The sequence below is a fragment of the Alligator mississippiensis genome, chromosome 1 (genome assembly GCF_030867095.1).
Source record: "Alligator mississippiensis isolate rAllMis1 chromosome 1, rAllMis1, whole genome shotgun sequence".
Lineage (NCBI taxonomy): Eukaryota > Metazoa > Chordata > Crocodylia > Alligatoridae > Alligator > Alligator mississippiensis.
Window position 1 is genome coordinate 436873092 of NC_081824.1, and position 24635 is coordinate 436897726.

General features: G+C 40.7%; 2 protein-coding genes across 10 annotated transcripts in view; one reads left to right on the forward strand and one right to left on the reverse strand.

The window, feature by feature from the left end:
• The window catches only part of C1H11orf65 (chromosome 1 C11orf65 homolog), a 44785-nt gene extending 38105 nt beyond the window's left edge, over positions 1-6680 (forward strand). For 3 of the 6 annotated variants that reach the window (XM_019482005.2, XM_059720855.1, XM_019482006.2), the window contains 2 exons: positions 1918-2021; positions 5841-6680. In XM_019482005.2, the coding sequence (XP_019337550.1) occupies positions 1918-1951 (34 nt within the window). In that variant the 3' untranslated portion in view covers positions 1952-2021; positions 5841-6680. Of the gene's footprint in view, positions 1-1917; positions 2791-5840 lie in introns of all 6 variants that reach the window. The other 3 variants (XM_059720848.1, XM_059720843.1, XM_059720850.1) reach the window with 3 other exon arrangements.
• Positions 1-24635, reverse strand: part of ATM (ATM serine/threonine kinase) — a 105988-nt gene that overhangs the window by 5805 nt on the left and 75548 nt on the right. For all 4 annotated transcript variants that reach the window (XM_019481998.2, XM_019481999.2, XM_019482002.2 and 1 more), the window contains 19 exons: positions 23798-23902; positions 22814-22933; positions 21357-21591; positions 18904-19071; positions 17695-17814; positions 16458-16675; positions 15190-15397; positions 13338-13451; positions 12607-12765; positions 10223-10361; positions 9490-9572; positions 8175-8315; positions 7163-7279; positions 5910-6059; positions 5160-5325; positions 3218-3304; positions 3019-3133; positions 1556-1619; positions 635-771 (listed from right to left, as the gene is read on the reverse strand). In XM_019481998.2, the coding sequence (XP_019337543.1) occupies positions 635-771; positions 1556-1619; positions 3019-3133; positions 3218-3304; positions 5160-5325; positions 5910-6059; positions 7163-7279; positions 8175-8315; positions 9490-9572; positions 10223-10361; positions 12607-12765; positions 13338-13451; positions 15190-15397; positions 16458-16675; positions 17695-17814; positions 18904-19071; positions 21357-21591; positions 22814-22933; positions 23798-23902 (2646 nt within the window). The remainder of the gene's footprint in view (positions 1-634; positions 772-1555; positions 1620-3018; positions 3134-3217; positions 3305-5159; positions 5326-5909; positions 6060-7162; positions 7280-8174; positions 8316-9489; positions 9573-10222; positions 10362-12606; positions 12766-13337; positions 13452-15189; positions 15398-16457; positions 16676-17694; positions 17815-18903; positions 19072-21356; positions 21592-22813; positions 22934-23797; positions 23903-24635) is intronic.

The window sequence follows — 24635 nt, forward strand, 5'->3', positions numbered from 1 at the left end:
TGATCAACAAGGCTAACTGCGCTTTATCATGTATGATGAACAGGTCCAGGGAGGTGATGCTTCCCCTGTATGTGGCACTGGTCAGGCTGCACTTGGAGTACGGTGTTCAGTTTTGGGCGCCGCACTTCAACAGGAATGCAGAGAATCTCAAGAGGGTTCAGAGGAGGGCCACTTGTATGGTCAGAGGCCTGCAGGCAAGGCCCTACAAGGAGAGACTGAGGGACCTAGATCTCTTCAGCCTTCACAAGACAAGGCTGAGAGGTGATCTTGTGGCTGCCTATAAACTCATCAGGGGAGGGCAGCCGGGAACAGGAAATGCTGTATTCACTAGGGCACCCCCTGGAGTAACTAGGAACAATGGCCACAAATTGACGGAGAGAAGATTTAGGTTGGACTTTAGAAAGAACTTCTTCACACTAAGGATTGCCAGAATCTGGAATGGGCTTCCAAGGGAGGTGGTGCTCTCCCCTGCCTTGGCGGTATTCAAGAGGAGACTGGACAAGCACCTCACTGGGGTCGTCTAACCCCAGTGCTCTTCCCTGCCCAGGGCAGGGGGTCGGACTCAATGACCTACTGAGGTCCCTTCCAAGCCTAACACCTATGAATAAAGCTAGGCAAGAAATAACTCCCTTACTTGGCTTTTCTGTTACACTGCTGATGATCAACGTTGAGAGTGGTGCTGATGTCAGCCTTATCCTCTGGCCTCTGTTGCAAATACAGTGCTTTCAGAGGATTCATGGTCCAGTCAAAGAGGGGGTCATACAGCAGTACCTAGTCAAGAAGGAAACAAGTATTAAAATCCTAATTATAGCTAGTTTAATGACTTAACAGGAAGAGAGAAATTAAACAGTGGAAGTCCACGAGAGTAGAACCCTTGCATGTGGCTTAATCCAGTAGTGACAGAACACAGCAAATAAGCAGAGATGAACACAAAGCAAAAGCGTGTTGCTGACCCATCCCCTGATACTCTAAGAGCTTCAGTTCTGATCCAACTGCTTTTGTCCTCCCTCTTCAATAAAGAGGTTAATCCTTTTTTATATTGATTAACCCGTTTCTCCTTTTCAGTACACATTCTAGAGCACCTGTTGAATTCATGTTTTTTTCCTACTGAAACTATTAAGCAATTCTGTTGTTTCACTTCTTTTCCAGTTCAGGTGCTTTATGATGTACCTCAAATACTAGGTTCTGCTCTAGCATGCAACTACCAGAGCAAAAAACTCAGTAAACTAAGAGATGTTCTACTGTACATTTGCTTACTAGACATGCAGCGCTGCAAACGTTAGAAGTGCTACATACTTCTCTGACTAGGAGCCTTAGATATTGAAGGAACAGGTTTGTAATTTTAATGCCTTAAAGAGTTGCCACAGAAAACGTGAGCTGGGGACAGTTTAAAAAAAAGCTAGAGATGAACAGTTCTAGACACTTCCATTGAACTATCCAATAGGAAAAAGCAAAGATTCAACGCAGTTGGTTATTTCAATCATATTTCAACATATAGAGAGAGAAAGAACAATTTTCTTTCAGTTATTCATCAGGAAGCATGAAAAACATTTACCTCTACAATAGTTAGCAAAGCTTCTTGCGAATTTCTCATCACAGCCATCGTTTTCTCACAGCACCTACAAAAGATTTTTTTTTAAAGATGTTTTTGGCCTTCCTTCCATTTATGGTAATATTGAGTTTTTCCTCTTAAAACATAAGTCATTTGTATTTTTACCCTTCTTCAAAAGCAGGATTGTAATTACTGATGCTTCCCATTTTATAGTACAGAAAATGGGCATAGGGCTAGACGGGAACTCCTGTATCCCCAAGGGCTTGTCCATGCTACAAAGCCTCTGCCACAACAGCAATAAGTTGGCACAGCCCTATAATGAACATGCCAGACATGCTGACAAAAGGGCCTTTTTGCCACTGCAGGTACACCAGCTCCCCAGACAACATGACCCAGTGATTCTCAGCCAGGGAGCTGTGGGGTGTCACACAATGTGAGCACTTCTAGGAATGTAAATATAATTCACAAGGTAAGTCCAGTAAAAATCCAGTGTTAAAAACCTTCTGACCTGTTATGGTGTTTCTGAGGAATTGCTCTATTACTTTTCTGTAGTCAAAAAACAAGTCAAACTAAGAGCTGGGTGTCTTGAGCGTAATGAGGTTTGAGAACTACTGGCAGACGAAACCAACAGAAGCTCTCTTCTGTCAGCAAAGTTGCTTGCAGCAAGAGTTTTGTTGGCATTATTATATTCGCTAGGAAGTGTAATCAGTAGAGCTGTGCTGTCAAAACTATCATGTACATCTGCCTCAAATTGAGTTTTCTTCTGTGTCATATAATCCCACTGAAATTCAGCAAGTTTCATTTCAAAACTACCTAGATCATCATTTGCCCCCACTATTCCTATGAGTGAAGGCTGTTCCAGAACTTCTGTCCTCCACTAGTTAGAAACAACCTAAATTACAGGCCAAAGTTTGTGCCTGATAGTTTTTGGTCCCTAGTGGGTTAACGCTCTCTCCCTATAGAATACAGAGGTAGTTCAATGCTGCTGCTATAGACTTCAAGACTAAGTGTTGACCTTGTAACAGAAGACTTCTTCCAGAGCCTCAGAAACACTCTAGTAATAGATTAGTAGCATTAAGATTACAACTTAATACATTAATTGACTTTAAAACAATTATATTTTAGCTTTTACTTTAGAGATGAAATTCTGTTTGCTTTTTGGTCATTTACCAGACTGCTGTGGGTGAAGGGGATATTCAGCGAGGAAGAGTAGCTCTTAGTGGAAAGAAAATTATTAGGTGAGAAATGTCTTATTAAGCTTCAAAGTTTCTATCCTCATTTACTAACATGAAATAGTAGGCATGGTTAAAAGTAACTACTGCATTTACATGCATACCACATGACCCTTTCCCCAAAAATCAGTCCTTCAAAACTGGGGCCTCTCTCTCAACCAGGGAAGCTTTGCTGAAACAGAAGCACGGAGGCACAGAAGCATGGAGAGGCAACAGACATCACACACTGCTTACCTTCTGAAGACTCCCTCCACGCCAGTTATGCCCATTCCATCCACAATGTCTCTCGTTAATCTAAAAGGAACTGTTTCTGGTGTAGGAAGGATTTTACCTTGCTCAAAAGCAACTCCTAAAGCAAGAGATGTAGTGAAATGTTACAAAAAAGTTTAAGTTAAGAAAAAAAAAGCTTTTTTCTCCCTGCTGCTCCACTTACCCAGATCTATGTGTACAAGTTCTGCAGTTTGCTCATCAATCAAGATATTCTGAACATGTCTGTCTCCAAGTCCCAGTATATAGCCAACTGAAAAAGATCATCTCATATGAAATGTAATCACTAAAACTTTTTTTCACATTCATCTTCGTAAAAACATGAAAAAGCTGACTAAGAAGATTTCTGTAAACAAGTTAAAAATGAGAGCAGGTAATACACTCTCTCTCTCTATTCAGACTAATAGTACCAGTACAGAGTAGCCCATATAAATATCATACAATGTGTCTGCAACAGAAACGGTGCACTGGATGCAAGGGATAAAAGTTCCTGATGGAACTTTTAGGCAGAAAATCTGCTTTAATGGAGTTCTGCCCCTTCCCTTTGATGGACATGTGGTCCTATAGGCCAGGTACAGACATTAAGCTTTTACAGGTACAAGTGAAACTGGCCAAACAAAAATTCAGCACATATAGACTGGCAGTGCTCTCCTTCCCCCAAACCCCCGCTATCCCCCAAAAGCTGAATATGTATTCTGTTTGCTACCGATCGAAACTATGCTGCTTGCAGAAAACCACACAACTTGGATCAATTCTGCCTCAGGCTTTTTGAATGTCTGTACATAGCCATAAAGTCACAAAACTGGTTGAGTTAGAAACCAGATATGCAACAACAATAAAATAATTTTAACACTCAATAGAGCTCTTAAACCTGAATTAGCCTCCCATTTTGCAGAGAGAGGTCCCTCATTTTTTGCCAAATAATATACTAAGAAATACTATGATAAATATTAACAGACTTCACAGTTTGCCAAAAATGTATTTTATAAGTGTCACATGCCACCATACACACCCACGCTTTAAAATAACTGTTCAAGGTGCATTTTATGATACTTTTTTTTTTGTTTTCTATTAGTTACTCATTAACTCACAAATGGGCCTCACAGTCGTATGTTTCAATTGTATTGTATGATACTGATACTATACTCAATACGGCATTCAGTAGAATGAATTCGAAGTATAGACAATCTTCATTTGTGTAAAGCATGAGCTTAGTGACAGTCCTCTGTAGGGTTAAAAGTACCATCTCTGCTGCGTGCTATAGTTGAACAGTCACAGGCCTTTGAGCCGGCCTGCTGCCCAAGAACTCATTCTATTCATATAAGCAATATTTTGAAGTATTCATGTCTATATAAACCAGGGATGCTTTAACATAGTTTAAACTTAAAACAGAACCTATATTCACACACTCATAATCTATGTAATACTCTCTTGAATATCTTCCAGAACGTGAATATTTAATTTAAGTCTAAAACTGAATCACCCTGAATTTAAGAGTAAAGCCATCAAACTGATGAAAGCTCATTAAAAACCCAATATGTGTGCATTTCCATGTTGGTTCAGCAGCAGCAGCAAACTAGAAATATGCTCAAGCTGAGCACCTTGTTTCAGACATTACAAACAATGCTAATAGACAAAGAAAGTAAAATTGGCACCTAATAGACTTAACTCTGCTAAAAACACAAGGGGAGGAATTAATATTTCCTAAATGGGAAATGTTATTTTAAATCTTCCAAGATTAGAAAAACCTACAAAAGCAAAAAAAGCCAAAATCTAAACCCAACTTTTGAATACAACAACTAGAATAAGCTTGCTAATTTCTTTTCCCCAACTATATAGGTTGGTCTAATAAAAGATATCAGATTCACCCAAAAAACCTTGTCTGCCTATGTCCTTAGACCAACATGGCTACAACCTACACCCCTACAACTAGAATAAGAGTTTCAGTAAACTGGGTATGGGAAGCTGTCACAGTGCAACTTGGCTTAGCTGTCATTATCCTGAAATGGTATGATTTTCCTCTTTATGGAAATGAATAAACCTGCACAAGGTCTGAAAATATGGGGACAATCATTTTGAACAGAATGGCTGCAGTTGTTTTACTGTACCAATAGAGGATGTAGCAACACTGCGAGTATAAGCCAATCGCTTCTCAAACCAAACAGCTGGGTCCAGGAATTTTTCCATGCAGAAGTAGCGAAACACAGGTTGAAAATTCTTGCAGATGTCCATAAAGACGATATACTTCTCCTCAAAATGCTTTTTTTGGGCATCCTTCAAACCACAAATAAATAAGAGATTTTTTTTGTGTTTGTTAATTAGTTGGCAGGGGAAAAACAAGAACTAGAAGGAAACGCACCTTGCTCTACTCTGATACCAAATGCTTGTGCCATTCTCTCACAGTTGTAATGAAACTTCAGAGCATTCATGTTAATCACTAACTTAAAATATTTTTAGTTCTTTAATTGTTATTTTCTTTCATTATAATGGGAAAAAGACTGATAAAAATAAATTAATTCTGGAAGATAACTAAATCTGCCAGGCCTCTGCAAAAACCATTCTAAACTTCAATAGCGTTCTCATCTGGAAAGAGATTTTTTTGGAGGCTCAACCACTGTCTGTTTTTTCTCATGTCAGATATTTAATTCATAATTAATATTTTTAATATCTGTTTCCAGATTGTTGCCAGATAAACCTGAAGATATCATCAAAAAATTCAATCTCACACCCTATTGTCAGTTATTACATTACGCTGATATGAAATCCAATGTTTTGTTTTGTTTTTAAAGATCAGCAATTTAAAGAACCTCTACTCAACAAGAAACGAAACAGATTCTTCTTTTCCTACTGTGACTCACCATCATAGCCTTGTGAGCTTGAAAACTACTGTAGTCTTTTGGCCTGTATCTACTGTGAGCTCCTTCTTGAGGATTCACAAGGAACTCGCCAATGGGAGTCGTCCCTGAGCACCACTCAAGGACTCCGCTTCTCTGAGAAAGGGGAACAACCTGGGAATAGAAAACCAGTAGCAAATACATTACAGCATGCATCCTTTTAAGGGACATGAGTATTAGAGTAAACAGTTGAATTCACATAGCTTCTTCTTATAACTTTTTCTAAGCAATGGACACACTTTTCTTTAGTAAAAGAACCTGCTAATGAACAGGCAGTCATGCTATACTACAACATAATTACCCTACTGAGTTTCCATGTTTGGTCCTCATATAATAATGCAGGTATTACTAACTGTTCAACATACTTTATGGGCTATTGAAAGCATTTGTTTGGATTAGTGTATTGTGTGACAATTAAAATATACATGTGAAACTGAAGATACTCAGAATATCCAGTCTCAGATTGCTGGCTCCTACTGGACAACAGGTCACACAGCAGCTGGCTCTGACTGACCCCTCTGGTTACTGAGTAGTAATTTTTTTGGTTTTGATGTTTTCCTCTTCTTTTGGAGGCAGCTATGAGAATTTCTAATTTAGATTTTTGTACAGCATTCACCTCTTTTGCTTTATCATTTAATTGTCAGCGAAGTATGAAAGTCTCTAGTACTAAAGGTGGGATTTGTAATTTCAATTACAGTTAAATAAACGTGATTTCCATTATATACACATTTTAAATTATTCTGAAACTTTTTCCTCTCCGCCCTCATTCTTTTTACAGAATTGCAAAAGCAAACAGGTTTTACTTATTTATTTTTGCCAAACAGAATGAAATCCATCTATGAGTTCTTGAAACTTTTAGAGGTTACACAGTAAAAAAGGTAGGTTTACTGGCTGTTTAGAAGCACAGTTCCCACTTGTCAAATACAAAGCTCATTCCCATGACTTCCCTCTTTTGTTTTTTTTGATCTGTATAAAGAACACTTCAAAAAGCACTGAAACAAAATCCAGTGCAGCAATTTTCTTTTGTACTTAACGAGGGGAACAGTTAAACTAAAACACTTGCTTTTACTGAACTCTGCCCACTTGAGGAAACAGTTAATTTCTTGATGACATGTACAATTTGTTTGAAGTGCCTTTGGGCAGCAACAGAAGAGGAAACAGCACACCACACAAGTGCCACTTATCACAACTGCTGCAGCATGGCAGCAGGAGGTTACCTTGTATCTTCGGATGGTTAGCTTTCTCTTTCTGGTTTCAGTGTTTTGCTGAAGTAGCATATTACACATCTGGAAAACCTGCTGCATAACAGCATCCTGTCTCAGATCATCCCGGCCCTTGGGAAGAAATACCAAAAGCAATTAAATGACAACCTTTCTGGGATCCAATTTCTGCTACTGCAATAAAAATAATCCTTTAGAAGCATTTACGTACTCTGCAAAACCTATATTAATTTTGTATAGTTTCAAAAAATGTAATTCATGGTTACAGTCGTGCATATGCTCTCTCTCTCTCTCTACTTGCTTTTCTAGTACTGTTCAGAAGCTGGAAAGTAAAATTAATTTACTGGCTTTTTCTTCTTCTTATGGGAAACTTTTTTTTTTCATATTTTCCAAAATTGTACATAACTTTCTTTTGGTAGTATGCTTTGAAAGTTCAGTCAATATTGCACCGCACAGCCTATCATGCAACTGAGGCAACACCAACTGATACTGAAGTTATGATTAATAATATAAAAATCAGAATCAGAGCCACATGAATATTCTTTTGAGCTTTAATGTTATCACATAATTAGTGATGAGGACTGCAGATCATAGCTTTTCCATTGGTTGCACAGTACTAATACTGCAGAAATCCCAGTCATCCCTGCTACAGGTCTGTACATTCCCAAGAATAATATATTTTCATGTGCCTCTCTCAAGAATGATATAGACACTTGGTAATTTCCTTTTTTAAAACCCTTCTGCAAACATATTTTAATTGTCAACACAGCCCTGTATTGGGAACACTGAGACAGTTCACAGAATGAAACAAAAACAGGGAGGTCATCTAGTGCAACCCCCTGCTCAAGGCAGCATCATCCCAATCAAATGTTAAGTGATGTGCCCAAGTGACAGAACTAGTCTATATGAGAACTAGGAGAAGAATTCAAAGGTCCCCAGGCCTGTACACATGATAGTTTTTGCCATTTCTGTGACTGGTACAATAGGCAGTACATAAGAGAGAACTCACCTTGACCAGCTGCCTTCTCTCTTTTCCATCTGAGCCTATGCAATCAATTATTTTAGGCAGGTTCAGGCCTCCTGCTAAGCGAAATTCTGGCTTGAATGACCTTATTGTCACCAAATTTTCGTATTTCCCTGTGGGATCCACCTGAAATCATTCACATAGTTAAAATCACTGTAATATATCATGTCCATCACACCAAAGAAAAATGGTTGATTAGCTATAATCTGAAGATTTACAGACTTTATTAGCAGATTTAGCACAAAATGGTTAATATATGATCTTGGTGGTCTGTAGGGACTAGATCAGTAGTTCTCAGCATTTTCTGAGTCAGGGCACCACTCCATCACATTTTTTTTTAATTGGTAGCAATCCATGGTTGAAAACCACTGTTGGTGCTGCCTCAAATTACCGCAGTGCTTTTCAACTGCGGGTAGGCTGCTGTTCCTGGGAGAAGCATGGGGGGAGACCGGACTGGATACAACTACAACCCGAGCCAGCTCTGCCTGCATTAGGGTTATCAGAAAGCCGTAATGCAACAAGGGTGCACACGTGCTACAGCCCTGCGCATGGTACAGTTTTGCCTGCCAGCTGCCACTGTGGCACCCAAGTGGGGGTTGTCTCACGACACTCCCCAGTTGAGGACCACTACACTAGATCCACAAAGGGGCATTGGGGTCTGACTGTAGGAGTGGAAATCACTGCCCTAAGGTAGGTGTCTATGTGCCGAATACAATGCATAGGGAGCATGAGGTGCCTAAGGAGATGAACAACACAAGCCTGAGAGAAGGGAAAGGCCAAGGGCCAGCCAATAACAAATGCCAATGAGAAAGATGCATCAAACTTCCATGTGTTAACGGAACTTAGTGACCACCCTGCAGCTACAATTTAGGCACCTCAGTAAGACTGCAATTCACAGCCTTGAACCCCCATCTGCACTTAGATGTCTAACTGCCCCTTTGGGGAATGGGAGACTGGCTAATTCCATTGCTATAAAACCTGTCCAGTTGTGGTGCTGTTCACCTTACATAGCAGCTGAGAGGTTTGAGCACATGCACAGAAAATGGGAGGCAGGTTCAGTTCCCCATCTCCTGATTCTTAAACTAGGAGACCACAGGCTAGGGTGGGCTAAGGGCACTCTCTCCCCTCCTGTGGAAGCTAGGCCACTGCATGGCCAAGAATGCAAGATCTGTAGGGTAACAAAGAGTCGAAGAACGAGCAGGACTCTGTAGGCAGGTGGTCAAGGCACTTGTCTGGCAATGGGAAATCCAGGATCATAGTTTGTGCTCCAAGGACTCTGAAGATACAATGCTTTATTCACCTTAATTTCCATGGTGGGAACAACTACATCCTCCAAGTTCTTTAGTTTAGTAATAGGCTGCTCAGCTGGAATACTGATGCCTTCTGCAGTTAAAACAAATGCAGTTTTGAATTAGGCGGGCAAGGTTCTTTGGGTAGACATGGTATCTTTTATTAGACCAACTGAATAGTTGGAAAATATATTCTTTGCTAGCTTCTGGGCACAAACACCCTTTTTTCCAATTAGAAATTGTAGGCACTCTTTGAAATTCACATTTACCAATATCTGGGGTTTTTTTGTTTTGTTTTTTTTAACCAACACCGCAGTCTGGCTCTTGGATCTCAGACTTGCACGGGGAGAAGGCTGGGAACTGTCCTATGTCCTTTAAGAAACCAGAAATGAAGCAATAAAGGCAGGTCTCTCCCGGCAGTACCAGAGATTCTTCAGCTGTCCCACATCCAGGAGCCCACCAGATTTAACCTCACATGAATTCAAGGTATCTGAAGAGACTTTTTTTTCCCCACAGTAGCACAGTACCCTCCTTCCCTCCCTGCCAAAAAACACTTAACTAGTTAACTCTTGAATAGAAACTCTTATCCAAAGATCTGAAGGAACTTCACAGATAATAATTCATTGACCTATCACCCTCCTGTGAGCTAAACAGTGACTTCTCCATGCTTAATAACAGAACCACAGGAATCCAAACTGCAAGCACCCGACCTACTAAGTAGTGTCCCTCTTTTTCAAGACTTACTTCTTTGAGATTTCCATGGAGTAGCATCTAAATTTGCCAATGTGATGTAAGCATCACAAAGTGCCTCAACACCTCTGACCATAGAAGCCTTCCTACTTTTTATGATATTAATGATGTTGTTAGCAGCCTCCATACGATCCTGTGGGAGCAAAGAAAATAAAAATATAAGAAATGCTACTAACTACCATCCACTAGAAATGAGGTCACCCTGTGTAAAAAAAGGAAACACAAACACTGAATAACCTTCTGCAATACAAACCTGAATTCATTTAAAGTAGAGGTTACCAAACTGTGGTAACACATATCCCTGGAGGTACGCAAGACATCTCTGGGGGATACGCAGAAGAAATTGTGTACTGGTGGATTTAATTTTTATTATAATAGTAATTGTCATTTAAGGGGTTAAAATATAAACCATGCTGGTAGGGGTATGCAGCAGCTAGCTGGTAAATCTGGAAGGGGGTACGCAATATGAAAAAGTTTGGGGACCTGATCTAAATGCTAATTAGCATTTTCCAGTCTGCGGTCAGAAGGGCAGAAGACTATGGCAGATATTTTGTCCAGGTAACGGGCATATAAAGGGACAAACGGCTTCCTTATCTCTTTCCTATTTCTGTTGCTGGCCCTCACGCGGCCAGCTAAAGAAGATCACATGTACATGGCTGAGGGTTCAGGCAGAAGTCTGATTCCAAACTCTCTTTCTCTACTCACAACATTGTTGCTAGGAACAGAAGTTACACAAAAACCAGTTTAAGTGATCAGAAACTGGTTTAAACCTGTAACAGAACAGAAGTTCAGTGCACATAAACCAGTTTCAAAATGGCTGAAATGGTTTAAGATAAACCTGGCTCAGTGTAGTATCAGACTTAACTGATTTAGGTCAAACCGGTTTCTGTCCCAGACCCCTTCTTGGTTCAAGTTAAATCACAGTCCCTCAGGATCCCAGGATGCTTTGCAGCCCTGGGCTGTGCTGTTTGCTTCAGAGAGCAGGGCTAGCTCTGCCCTCTGCTCTAGCTAGAGCAGTGAGGGCTGGCTGACAAGGGGTGGTGCTGGGAAACCCAGCTGGGGACTGCAGCCAGGTCTGCAGGGGAACAGCCCCTGCCAGACTTCCCCGCTAGAGTGGTGGGGGCAGGGGGCATGGGCAGGCAGGCTCAGGCGGAAGGGAAGGAGGGGGTTTAAACCTCCTCTCCACTGGCACAGGCCCCCAGCCAGAGTCTGCTTGGCTGCTGGCCAGCAGGAGACCAGCAGACTCCACCCCCTCACTCCTCTGGCAGAGACTGAGACAAGTGGTTGATAAGGGCAGGTGGTGTAATCCCTCTCAGCTCCCTCAGGCCATGGGGAAGGGGGAAGAGGCTGGGGAACCCGGGCTGGAGGGACTGGTCCCCTGTCACCTGTGAGCCCAGGGCCAAGCCCTGCAGGACCAGACTGAGAGGTAGGAGGTGACCGCCCAGATGACTTGTGACATAAGACTTATGCAAGGCTTTCTCTTATCTTTTTGGTTTATTACATTCGATTTGAAATTGGACTAAGTAGTGTGTGCTCTCACTGAATTTTGCTGGGCTGCATCTTAGCTTAGGCGAAGATTAATGGTTGTTCTTTGTTGTGTGCCTGAAGTTGCAAATTGCTGTGTTCAATACATTCTCACCTCAGAAAAAGGACTATTCTTGTTCAAGCTTTTATGAATTCAATGCCACTACCTTTTTCACTACCCACCCCCTTCTCACCCACAAAACTCTCTCAGAAATTAGTTTTAACAAAAAATATTTGGGAATGTCCTTACAGTCATAAGTAATAAAAATTCTAACAAGAATATTAACTTTAAAACGAAGTTATGAAATTGTGTTATGTTGTTATGGCTATAGCACTGCATTTACACTTTTTCTCTAAAAAAGCCCTAACTATATTAAAGATACCTTGTACAAACCCAAATATTTAAATCCCACAGATTTAGACAAGAAGCTTATAACATTTAAATATGTAAAACAGGACCATTTTTGGTTGTCATCTACCTTTAGTTATATACCCAGTCGAATCTTTGTAGCACCTAAAATCTGTAGAATCCCACTGTACCAGGGTGGAAAATCTAAAGGAAACTTCCTTTACAATACTTGGGACTTGAGGGAATATTTTTCAAGAACAGTAAGGATTTTTTTGTTGTTGAAAGCATTGTAATACGCTATTTGCATAACTACTGTCAAACCTGAGAAGTCCCTGGTCTGTGCACAGATTTTAAAAATTTTTTAAGATTTCCCCCCCGACTTTGCATTCCATCAACAATCAGTGTCTGCAACTCTGCATTAAGGAATCCCCCGTCAATATGACAACTTTCTGACATCGTGACAACAAATGTGATATGTGAAACAAATTCAGATTGATTTAGATACCATGTCAAGCGGGGAGATTTCTTTCGGTGCATTTTTTACTAATGCACTGCTTCTTCTTGTCTCTGGTTTTGTCAGAAGTTCATCCTTCTTGGCATTTGCCAGAGCCAATATTATGAACAAAGTGTGATGCGGGTGATCCAGTGAAATGCTAGATATTAGCTGTCAGAAAATATAACAAGATTTAAAAATTAAAACAATTCAAATTAAAATCAGAGCTATAAATTTTAAGCTTAAGTGTCAAAAACTCACTAAACTTTTTCATATTCTAATCAGAGGACTCGTGGTATATCTATTATCTACTTTGGCTAGTCTGTTAAGATGTGAATCTACTCTGCTTTCCAATATTCTAATTAGCTAACACAGAAGGATTTATTTTTTGCCTTTTATTGTTTTGTCCGTATAAAAATAAAGCAGGTCAGCTAAGTCTGTATTTTTTCAATTCCTACATTATATTCAAGAGTATTTTTAATATAAGAGCCTGACTATTCTGAGGAGTTCTACATTTATTAAAAACAATGAAGAAAACAGCAACACAAGAAAGAATTTTACATAGAATTGTAAATAAAAGGATTAGATTACAAGAACAGTAATAAAAGGATATATGCGACATAAATCAGTCAAGATAAAATATTGCATGGCAAGATGGTTGTTCTGTCAGCAGATTTTAACAGGTAAGATGCAACTCTTTGTACTTAACCTAATCAAGCTACTTATGATCTGGTGTTAATTACATTATTCAGAACTTCATGGAATCCTAGACCACCCATCTTCTTAGTTCCCATTCGAGCAGCCAGTTGGTACATCAGAGGAAGAAACTTGTATGAAGGAATCTTTTTTGCATTTTTCTGTTGTAAAGAAAGAGTAAATGTTAAAGAGATAAGAAACATAAACCATCAAATGTGACCTGATAGCCTTGTATTGGTGTTCTAAAGCAAACTACACAAAAAATATCTTTGCTGGTGAGATAAGTGGCAAGTTCATTTCTCTGGTCATTGTTTCAGCTCTCTCTGTGAGAGAGGTCATTTTATACCAGAATGATTTAGATGCGTCAGTTAGGAGGCACGGATGAACTAGATGCTACATAAACTGATGGTAACAGAACAGTCCTGATCTAGAAGGCTTGAACAATCTGATTTAAGACAAGAAAAAAAGAACATTTATTTTTTTAAAAATATTTGAAAGAAACACATTTTAAATATTTTAAAAATAGTTCAATAAAGACAAGAAAAAGTGCTATTTATAAAAAAAAGTATTTGCAAGAAAAATGTATTACATGTTTTTAATTATTATTAAGACAGAAATAAAAGCATAATGGACATATGCCCACTCATTACTAGTTTGCAATTTCTTTTGAAGTGGGAAAAGATGGCACCAGCACCATTTTTTTAATTGCAGAACTGCTTATGGTGCTTTACAAAAGTACTTAAACAGAAATTTCTGCCTCAAAGAACTTAAAATATAAATTAGCTATAACATAGCAGAGGATGACAAAGGGGTATGAACCAGGCATGGGAAGGACAAGGATTACATCAGAGAAAAGCCTTGAGTTTATTAAACTCAGAAGGTTATTTTCCGTTAGGGCAATTTTAATTAATTTGTTATATTAAACTGGCAGGAAATAAAATGCCAGTTAACTATTTAACTGAAATACATGAATTCTGAGGAAAAACAGAAAGGAAAATGAGGCTGCATGGTGCACAGTTATACTCTGTTTACCAAGTATATAGGTGCGTTGGGAAGGCGAGTAGCTAAGCAGATAAAAGAAATATCAAAGTGAGCTCTATTATTAGGTAGAATATACAGTATAAGTTTTAAAGGTACAAATATAAGACATGTGAATGAGCTGTAGGCATAGTGGCACAGCTGTGCAGGTCCTGGGAAGTGAGGCTAAGGGTTCTAAATTTGATTTTGACATAGAAACACTTTGTAAGCAAGAAGTGAGATCAGAGCTAGGGATGTATATATTGTTTTAAAAGAATTACCATTTAACTAACTAACCCCTAATTATATTGGTTAAACAGTTAGCTGATAACACATACCTAGCCCTGGCCAGGTAATTTACCCTACCCCTCAAGGTAGGGTGTGGTGCCTGCCCTACCTTGGGGAAGGGGAAGTGCAGGGAGCTGGGGGCTATGCACAGACCTGCCTGGACACAGCTGCTGCTGGGAACTGCTCCCCAGGGCCTTTGATGGGGTAGGATGGGGAGTGGGGAGGAGGCAGCAGCAGCAAGCCCTGCCAGGCAACAAGACCCACATAAAGCAGTGGGCAGACAGCAGTAGGAGAGGGGCTTTCCCAGCCTGCCAGCCTGGTGGGAGGGAAGGAGCAGACTAACTACGGGTACTAGTCCCACCTTGCCCCTCTCTTCCCCCCATCCTCTCCTCCTTTCTCCTTCCCTCCCACTTACCCTGCTGCCTTCCAGTTCCTACTGGGACACCACTTGGTTTTCCTTTCCCACACCCCTTCCCTGCCAGATTGCACCCAGCCCCGTGCCAAATGGTAACTGGTAAGATAACTGGTTACCATTGGCCTTATCAGTTAAATGATTAATTGTTTAACTGTTCACATCCCTAATCAGAACCTAACCTTCATCATCCCATTGACTTCAGGGACTCCAGAGTTCTCAAGCCAGAGTGAGCAGAGGCGGAAGATCCACATGTCATGTTCTTCTCCACTCAGTAAGCAGCTGATGTAGTTCTCTATGGCTTTGCACAAAAAGCGTCTGCAATCCTCTTTCAGTGCATTAATTGCACATTCATCGAGTTCCAGCTCTCGCTGAACCTTCACTGTGTATCTATGGATGGACAGTCTTTTAAAACTATCAGTTATACACTAGAACACCGGAGTGCTCGTTTACCAATTTAAGAACTCTCCCAATATTATTTGACACTTGTGCTGGATGTACAAGCAAAAAAAAAAAAGTTGTTTCTTAAACCAAACCCTGCCTTGTCAGGTGTCCCCTTCATTGGTGTCTAAGTGGCACCACTGCTCGAAGTTTCAATCACTGAAAATCAAGTCCCTTTTCCCCCACTTTTTCTCTTAGGCTCAATAAAAGGAAGAGATGTACACTCTGATTCCTCTATGCCATAGGTGTCAAACTCATCCAGCTTCCTTCCTCTTCTCTTCCCTGTTCCCTTCTCTCAGTGTACCTGATCTGGCAGCTGCTCCAGCTGGTCTGGGACTCGCACTGTGTGTGGCGCAGATCCCAGAGCTACCAAAATGGGTGTTGTGTGCATCACAGTCTGGCCAGAGCAGCAGCTGTGCTGTACACTGTGGCTGCAGCAGCCGGACTGTGCCACATACAGTGCCTGCTCTGGGACATGTAATGAACACAGTGCCTGCTCCAGCTGGTCCAGGACCTGCACAGCACATGGTGCTTACAAGCACTGCACACACTGCAGGTGCTGGACTGACTGAGCAGGCGCTGCAAGCAGTGCAGTCCCTGAGCTGCTGAGGTGGGCATTGCATGGGGAACAATCTGGTTGGGGGGGCTACCACGTGCAGCGTGACTGCTGCTCCAGCTGGACTGTGCTACATGCGATGCCTGTTCTGAGCACTCTGGGATCTGTGCTGCAGGCAGCGCAGATCCCAGACTGGCTGGAGCAGCCGCTGGATCAGGTATCCTGGAGGAGGGAGGTCCATGGGCCCAATATGGCTTGTGGACCAGCCTGTGTCACAGGCATGTGCCCCATGTGCATCTGATCAAATCCAGGGTCACATGCCTCTGGCAGACCACCCTGGGTCAAATCCAACCTATGGGCCATGTTTGACACTCTTGCACTATGCAACGCAAATCCCAAACTTGCTTACATTTGTTTTCCATGAGAGAACAATCCTTCAGCCCAAGCACTCACCTGTTTGTCTGAACTTTACATTCCCTTATGAGGCCAACCTCCTCCTTGGCCGCCTTCAGCAACGCTTGCTTATTTTCGAACTCTGAGGATTTCATGTAGTTTTCAATTCTTTGGTACTGAGTATCAGAGAAACGAGCCAAAGAGAGGAACGCCTTCATTTTTCCACACTTTAGCTCATCACTGCTGTCTCCACTCTGGCCTGCAGCAACTTCCACTGCCTACAGAGCAGGTTACAAATGCAGTCATGATAAGGCAGATGATCGGGTTGGTGTAGTAGTTCTAGCTATCTTTTACTGCTATACTACTTAATTAAAACAACTCTTTTACTATTTAATACTTGTATATGCTGACATTGGCATGCATAAAAAATAAAAACAACTCTGCTAACCAAATATTTGTTTTCCTAAGAGAAATTTTTCCTCAAATACTTCAGTTTCCAGCATGAACAGCTGAAGACCTTTTATCTGTAAAGAAGATAAACCACTGTATAGGAGCCCTCTAACAATTATTATTATTGCTCATAGAGAACCACAGCTGCAACACAACATGGTGCTTTACAGTCCAATGAAAGATTCTCTCCTTTGACGAGCCTGTAGCCTATAATGATGAGAAAAGGCAAGACAGAGACAACATCACAGGTGGAGAAACTGGCTGGAGTTTAAGTGAAAGTCATGGAGGAGAGTGAAAAAGCATGTGGCGGGTACCAAGGAAGTCAGAAGCAATAAGTAGGAAGAGATTCACAATAATTAGCATGAGATAGAGAACAAGGGAGAGAGCAGACAAACAATACTGAAGGCAATGAAGCAAATCCTCAAGGAAGAGTTTTTTTGGTTTTTGCAATAGGTGAGAGTGAGACACTGGCCTTGCAGCAAAGTGGGGAGGATGAAAGTTCCATCAGTCCAGACTGACTATTATACAGTGGTTTATTAAAATGATTAATTAAATAATTTCTGTCTCTTAAATGCTGTTCTAGAGTATACTGAATATTTGTTTTTTCAGTGTGGAAAAACAATATTTGACTTTGACACTTTTATCAGATCTTTTATACCTCTGTCACCCACCGCACATGGAAACATGCGCCTGAGTTGCAATAAAACCTGTCAATCCCAGATTGGCTTTGTCAGCCATCTTTAGACACACAGGTAAGGCAATCATGGAAGACAATCACCCTCAACTACAAGGGATTGTCAGTGATAACCTTTGTCAAACACTGCACTCTCAAAAGACCCAACCTTACCTTTTCTAAGTATTTCTGCATGATAACAGTAGGGTTTTCTAAGCATGTTTCTGCCAACCAGTTACCACATAACCTCACACACTCTGTATACATAAGTCTTAGGCGTGGATCATTCTCAACCTGTTGGGAAACACATTTTTGGAAAATAAAACGGAGGAGCAAATAAATGAAATCCCAATAAAATATTCCTCTTAAATACTTCTAATTACTTGGCCCAATAGCGCTTACATATTTATTGTGTGCCATCAATATACGATCTCTATTCATAGCAGTCAACATCCTAAATTACATACTGTTACAGTTCTGTGGATGTCACTGTGTCTAAATAAATTTGCCTTTTCATCAACCTATTTGCACTTATAAAAGGGATAAGTTCACTAGGCTCACAAGTGACACACACTTCATTAAGAATGAGTAACAGCAAGGAAAATACTGTCTGAACTGAGAAATTATAAACAGACCAAACAGTAGTAGTGAAGGCAAACTAACCAGTGAAGAAGCTACAATTTATTTTTTTCTCCTGCAGTTCTTAAATGCCCTAATATTTATCAAAAGGCAAGGCTTACAGTCTCTGACTATTGGCATATCTTTTATTGGACCAACTGTATAGATAAGGAGAGCTTTCAGTTGCTTGTCTACATACATTTGTCTGTATCAATAGTGCTCAACCTCTGGCTTGTGGCTTTCCCCACACATCCAGAAATGTGGTAGTGGCAATCAACACTTCCACCACTCCCCCACTGCCAAACTTCCAAGCTCATGGCCAGAAGACACGTACCAGAGCCAAAGTATTGGATCAGGCTAGCATTCAGGGCCAGAGCAGCAGGCCTGATCCAGTGTGCATGGGGCCAGGCCCAATTTGATGTATGCAGGGCTGGGGCAGCAGGCCCAATGTAGCAAGTGAAGCTGGGGCCATGCTCCAGATCAGATCACACCCATGTGCTGACCCAGTGCTGGACTGGGCCCACAGACTGATCCCTTGCACCAGATCCAGCCTGTGGACTGACCTCCCACCACTCATCCAGCCCACAGCCCAGAAAATTTGGGCACCACTGGTTTTCATAGGTATGTGCTTCAGCCCCTTTTAAGAGTTCAACATGGAGTTACTAACACTGCAGATTTCCTTTTTATTCTCTCCAAAAGAAAACCCCCAGAAAGTGGCCAAAGGAGTTTAATTCTTGCTAAGTCAACACAAAATATAGCACCCACCTGGAACCAGTCTGTGTCTAATTTTTTGATCATGTCCTTGAGAACACTCAATGCAAGGCTTTCTTCTTTTTTGGCCCAGAAAACCTGAGCTTCCTCCAGTTGCCACTCAGAGACTCCATACCTAGCTGGATTGCACTGTTTGATCCGAAACATTGCTCTTTCAGGAAGCTGAAATTGAAAAAAATTAAATTTTCAACGATCTTCATAAGGAATAAAAATACACATCTCAGAAGGCTTTCTGACTCCATTAGCAATTTGCTAACTTTCTTTAACATATCCCTTTGCTACCTAATTATTGCTAAGACTGTTTTGGTTGAAATTAGGTGAGGTCATTTATTAGTCCATCATTATAGGCCATCCCATGATTCTGATAAGCAACAATCTTCTAAATGTCTCATGGTATGGAACGAAGTAGCAGCATTTACTATTTAAAATTACTGTGAATTATGTGGTATAAATATTCCCAAAGTTATATACTCTGTTACTATGACTATCAAGCTAGCAAAAAATATTCAATTAGTTACAATAAACTTTGCAATATTTTAAAACAAAATGACATTAACAGACAAAGTGCCTCTCTATACTCAGTAAATCTACGTGTATTCAGGTTTCGCTACTTATTTTGCTGGTAATGTAACATTTTCATAATTCTTTGATTTTTATTTCAGTGCAAGATGGAGTTGGATTCTTCTTATAAGCAAAAACTTGAAATAGTGATTGAAGATGTAGTTTCAGTGAAAGGTGGATTACAATCAAGAATAATATTACATTTTTTAATGAACATTGCATGCAGATATAAAATGTTGTAATTCCTAGAAACAAACACAAGTGATCCAAGTCTATTCCTGACTAGTATATAATACTTCAGCCATTCCTTCAATACTGAAATTTATATAGTAACCCAATCTTAACCCTTCCCTCCAAAATTTGTACATACATAGGCACAGGCCAAAATAACACATCACTAAGAAACCTGGTGTTATTGTCACCAAGTACCTCGTATATATTTTTGTAAATACTAATGGACAAAGATAAAGCCAGTTTGTTTAATACAAGGCCATATATTGTACTAATAACATACTGTACTATAGTATCAGAGATTGCAATGGTATAAACTGACTTGGTGATGGTGAGAAATAAAGGATTACATGGGGATGGATCCCTAAGCTTAAACTATTCTGGAGATGTAGGGTGAGATTGCTGCCCCAGGGAAGTCAAAGGGAGCTTTGTTACTGACTTCAGTGGGTTAGGATTTCATCCACTCTTTGTCCCGAAGTTAGATATGTTCTGACACCAACTTACAGTAAATTTTCACATGCCCTATCTTATCCTAGGATACATATTTTCTGGGAATGGTTTCTTTCCAGGGAAGTTAAAAGGGACGTTAAAAAAAAAGACAGTCATGACTATCATTTGGTGATTGAAGGGCAAAAGCCATGGGCCAGAGCAAGTGGCTCCAGTCCCATACAGGTCAGGGGGTTTCAATGGGACATCAGTGACAGGGGGGCTTTGCCTGTGCCCATGCTGGGCCCAAGAAATTTAGAACTACGCCTGCAGAGCTGCCAGTTCTCTCTGCCCCGATCCCCGGCTACAGCACAAATGTAACTTCCAGCCACTGGGGAACTGAGCCAGGACTGGGCAGCTAGGAGCTATGATTGTGTTGCAGCCACTTTTCCCCACACTACTCCCCTCCCCACTCACTGCAGTATGGGTGCAGCTCCCCACTGGCTGGAACCTGTGCCCATATGCTGGTGGGTAGAGGAGGGACAGGGAGAAGCAGCATTAGCACAGGCACAGACGGCTTCCAGCTGCTCAGCCCTGGTGCAGGTGTGGGCACAGCCAAGGCCCTCTGGCTCTTCAGCCCGTAGTCAACCCCCCAGGCCTTATGCCACCAACCCCGGCCTAGATGGATTTTTCAGGACTGGCAGTTGGGGGGGAATGTTTTGTTTTGTTTTTAAATTAAAATTTAGCATTCCGAAACTGAGATCAAAATAAAAAGGAATCCTGCAAAACCATTCACTTTTCAAAATACAATGGCTCTTTAATCATATTCACATTTGAACTTGACACTAAGTATTGGGATATAACGGAAATATTCTGGCTATCTAAACTGGAATGCTGGCACAACTATCCATAGCATGCTGATTGTGCTTCACATCTCCAGTATACCAAACTGGAGTTACGGAGCCAAGAAACATGACTTACACACAGAAATGCAGTTTTGTAACACCCGTGGAATCAAAAGCAAGGCAACTGTGAACCAAAGTGTGAAGAAATGCCTGGAGAGCAGCATTCATGAAGGAGTAGTATATAGACTAAATCTTCAGATAAACAATTCATTGAATTAGACTGAACAATAAGAATTTCAACCAAGTTGGTCTTCAGCATTTCTGTGAAATAAAATGTTTCATCGACTGGAGGAGCAAGTAAAAGAAATACCCAGGATTTCTTACCTGAGTGTTTTTTGCAGTTCGTGCCAATTTGGACAGCTCCACTAAATGTTTGGTGAGAATATCTTTGATGCAATCTCTTTTACAATTCTCTGTTTCCTTCTCAAGTAGGACCTCTAGAATTACAGTGCGTAAAGCCATGACAGGTTCCTGGAAACAGAAGTCACTGTCCTTAAGAAGCTGGGAGTGTCGCTGCCACTTCAGATAAATCTCAGCAAGTTGCTGGTTAGTAACAGATCTGAAATCACAGATGTTATGGAAGAAAAAGAATGAAGCTGCTATTAACTCTAGCCAAATATTAAATATGAGACATGAAAGATTACTGTAAAGGACCAAGGACAACAAAACTACCTAAAAAGTTCACAAATTGAAGTCCAAGGAACGAATATCCCTTATCTGTGAAACGTGTTCAAGAAAGATGGCTTCAAACTGGATCAGAAACACAAAGGGTCTATTAGGATGATCAGGGAAATGGACAGCTTATCTTATGGGACAACCTAACAGATTTTACTTAACCAGAAAAATAAAACCTGAAAAGACCATGACTGCTCTTTATAAATACCTCAAAGGAGGGAGAAGAATTGATTACACCAAAGGACAACCCTACCAGAAGAACAAATGGATATGAACTTGCCACAAAGTGCTTCAGCGGGCGGGGGGCGGGGAGGGAGGAGGAGAACACACACGACACACTTTAATTAGAGCGCCCAGAGCATCTTTTGTTAGCATCTCTGTGCTTAAAAATGACGGCTGGGGTGCTTTATCTAAAGCTCATTGAACAAGCTTTAGATAAAGCGCCTCCGCCACTGTTTTTAAGTGCAGGGTTGCTGATACATGAGATGCTGCAGTCTGCTGGAGCACAGTAATTACCATACTCCAGAAGTCTCGCTGCTTGTGTATAGGTGTCCAAATACATTTAGGATGGAAACCAAAGGGAGGTTTCTAACCATTAGAGGAGTAAAAGTTCTGGGAAAGTTTTCCAGTTGGGGGGAGGGGTGGGGGGTATCCAAAAACAGCCTTAATAGGTTTTATAATGGACCCTGATAAACTCTGAATGGGATTATCTGACAAAGTTGTCTCCATTAGGGATGGGACTCAGTGAACATCTTGGTCAGTCCTGTGCCCTTTGAACATGCAGTTTAGAATGATGGTGCCTAAACCATCCAGCCCCACGGCCCAGGTGAATGGCACTGAGTTGATCTCCAGACCCAATTCAGCACATGGGGCCATATGATTCAGCCTACAGAGTTCCAAATGGGTCCAGAAATTTGGCAGCAAGGGAGCAGTTTCAGTGTTAATTGTTGTGGCTCACGGGGATGCTACCTAAGTAAATTAGTTCAAAAAAGGAAGGCAAAAGCACCAGCCTCAGATTATAGGTTGCTTAAAAAAGTTGTAACTGGAGAACTTGTCAGGCTCGTAGCTAGGATGACAAGGAGGTGTAACACGAAGGGACAACATACCTGGAGAAAATCTGTCCTATGTTTTCCAGTTCTCCAACTGCCTGCAATCTACACAGTGTTGGATATAATGAATATACAGACTCAAGACTGCCTTTACACAGCTCCTCTACTTCCTTCACCCTAAGGATACAATACAGACATGCTGATTACCTTTATTTATTGACAGTACAGTTTCCTTAAGCTGAGCAGAAATTAAATATAAAAGATGCAGAACTGAGACATGCCTTCTATTTCAGTTAGGGAAACACACTGTATTACTACTAGAACCTAAAATCAAAGGCTTCTGAGAATCCAAATGAAAATCTATAGGATTTATTTTTCCTTAGATGTGTTGTCTGATTTTTGTTTTTGCAGATGCTATGCATCCTTGAATTAAACAGGGATGCAGAGGAAGCAGATGTATATTATAGGTAACTGTAAAAGAAGATGACTTCTCTATAGCAGGTAACATCTCTTAATTTTATTTTGTATACCCCCACACTGCCTTTAGTTGTTATCATCAAAACTACTAGTACTCTGACAAAAATGGTCCTGTTGAGACAAGGACTTCTGCCAAAATACCAGTAGCTGGTTTCTCTCTCTTTAGGAGGAGTATTGAGAGAGAGAGCGAGAGATTAATATAAATCATTAACATGATTAATATTAAGATGTACTACAATATATTAAACATGATCTTATATATATCATTCCAGATAACTTGTGTACAAAAGGATAACTATTACACCTCTTTTCAAAAAGGTTTCAGGTACGTGACATTTGAGGCCACAAAAGCCACTTTACAAAACATTTCTGGCCTTGCAGCAGTAATGCAACCCCCATTAAAATAAAAATGTCTTGTACATTGATGCAAGAGTTATGCTTCAAATGTACAAGTTAACTTACAACTGACAAATATCCATTTTATTATACTGACAATACTTTGCCCAAACTCCATGGACCACAACAATTTTCCATATGTAGACTATCTAGACACATGCTTCTTACCTGGCTTCCTTAAGACTGTCATAGAAAGTAGAGAATTCTCTATCTCTTAAAGACTGCAGAGCATCATACAACAATTCATGGTAACTTGGTCCTTTTGCCTCATCTCTTAAAAAAGATTCAGAAACAATGCTTACATCCAAAGCCAGAAATGACCATGATTAAAAATCTACCCACTAGACCTGGCTTCGATATAAACCAGGGGTGTCATACTATCCTGCTCCCCCCTCTGGGATGGCTCTGGACTCTGGGGTTCCTCCTAGGTTGGATCCAGACCACAGGGCTCCATGCAATTCAGATCCAAACATGGCAGCAGCAGGTTGAGTGGTGACTATGGGGATTATTAATGCAGCTGTTGCTCACTCCCCACCACAGACAACTGTTGCCAATGGGACCCTGTGCCTTCAGTGTTGGCAGTAGGCCTGCCCTCACTCGCCCCACCCACAAATTCCTGGATTCTTTAAGAGCCAAGTGGGTCATACAGCATGATTTTAGGGGCCATAAGTCTGATACCTCTGATAAAAAGGTGGCTGTCTTCATAAAATGAACAGAATAGGCGACTGAATAAGAGGTAATACGAGGAAGTTTCCAGTAGTGGGCAGAGTGCTATTTTATTTGGCTAAAAAAATATAAAGTAATGTTTTTAGTGGATACACCCAAGCTGTGGTTTACAAGTAAACCATGAAGACAGTTATTTTAAAAATGGTTAAGCTGAATGAGTGCTGATCTCAAAGAAACATGTTTACGGTTACATTAAAGGGATACATAATGCAAAAAACCCAAATAGCCTATAGTATATCTACAAATCTGAACACAACCCTCCCAATGCATGAAAATTACA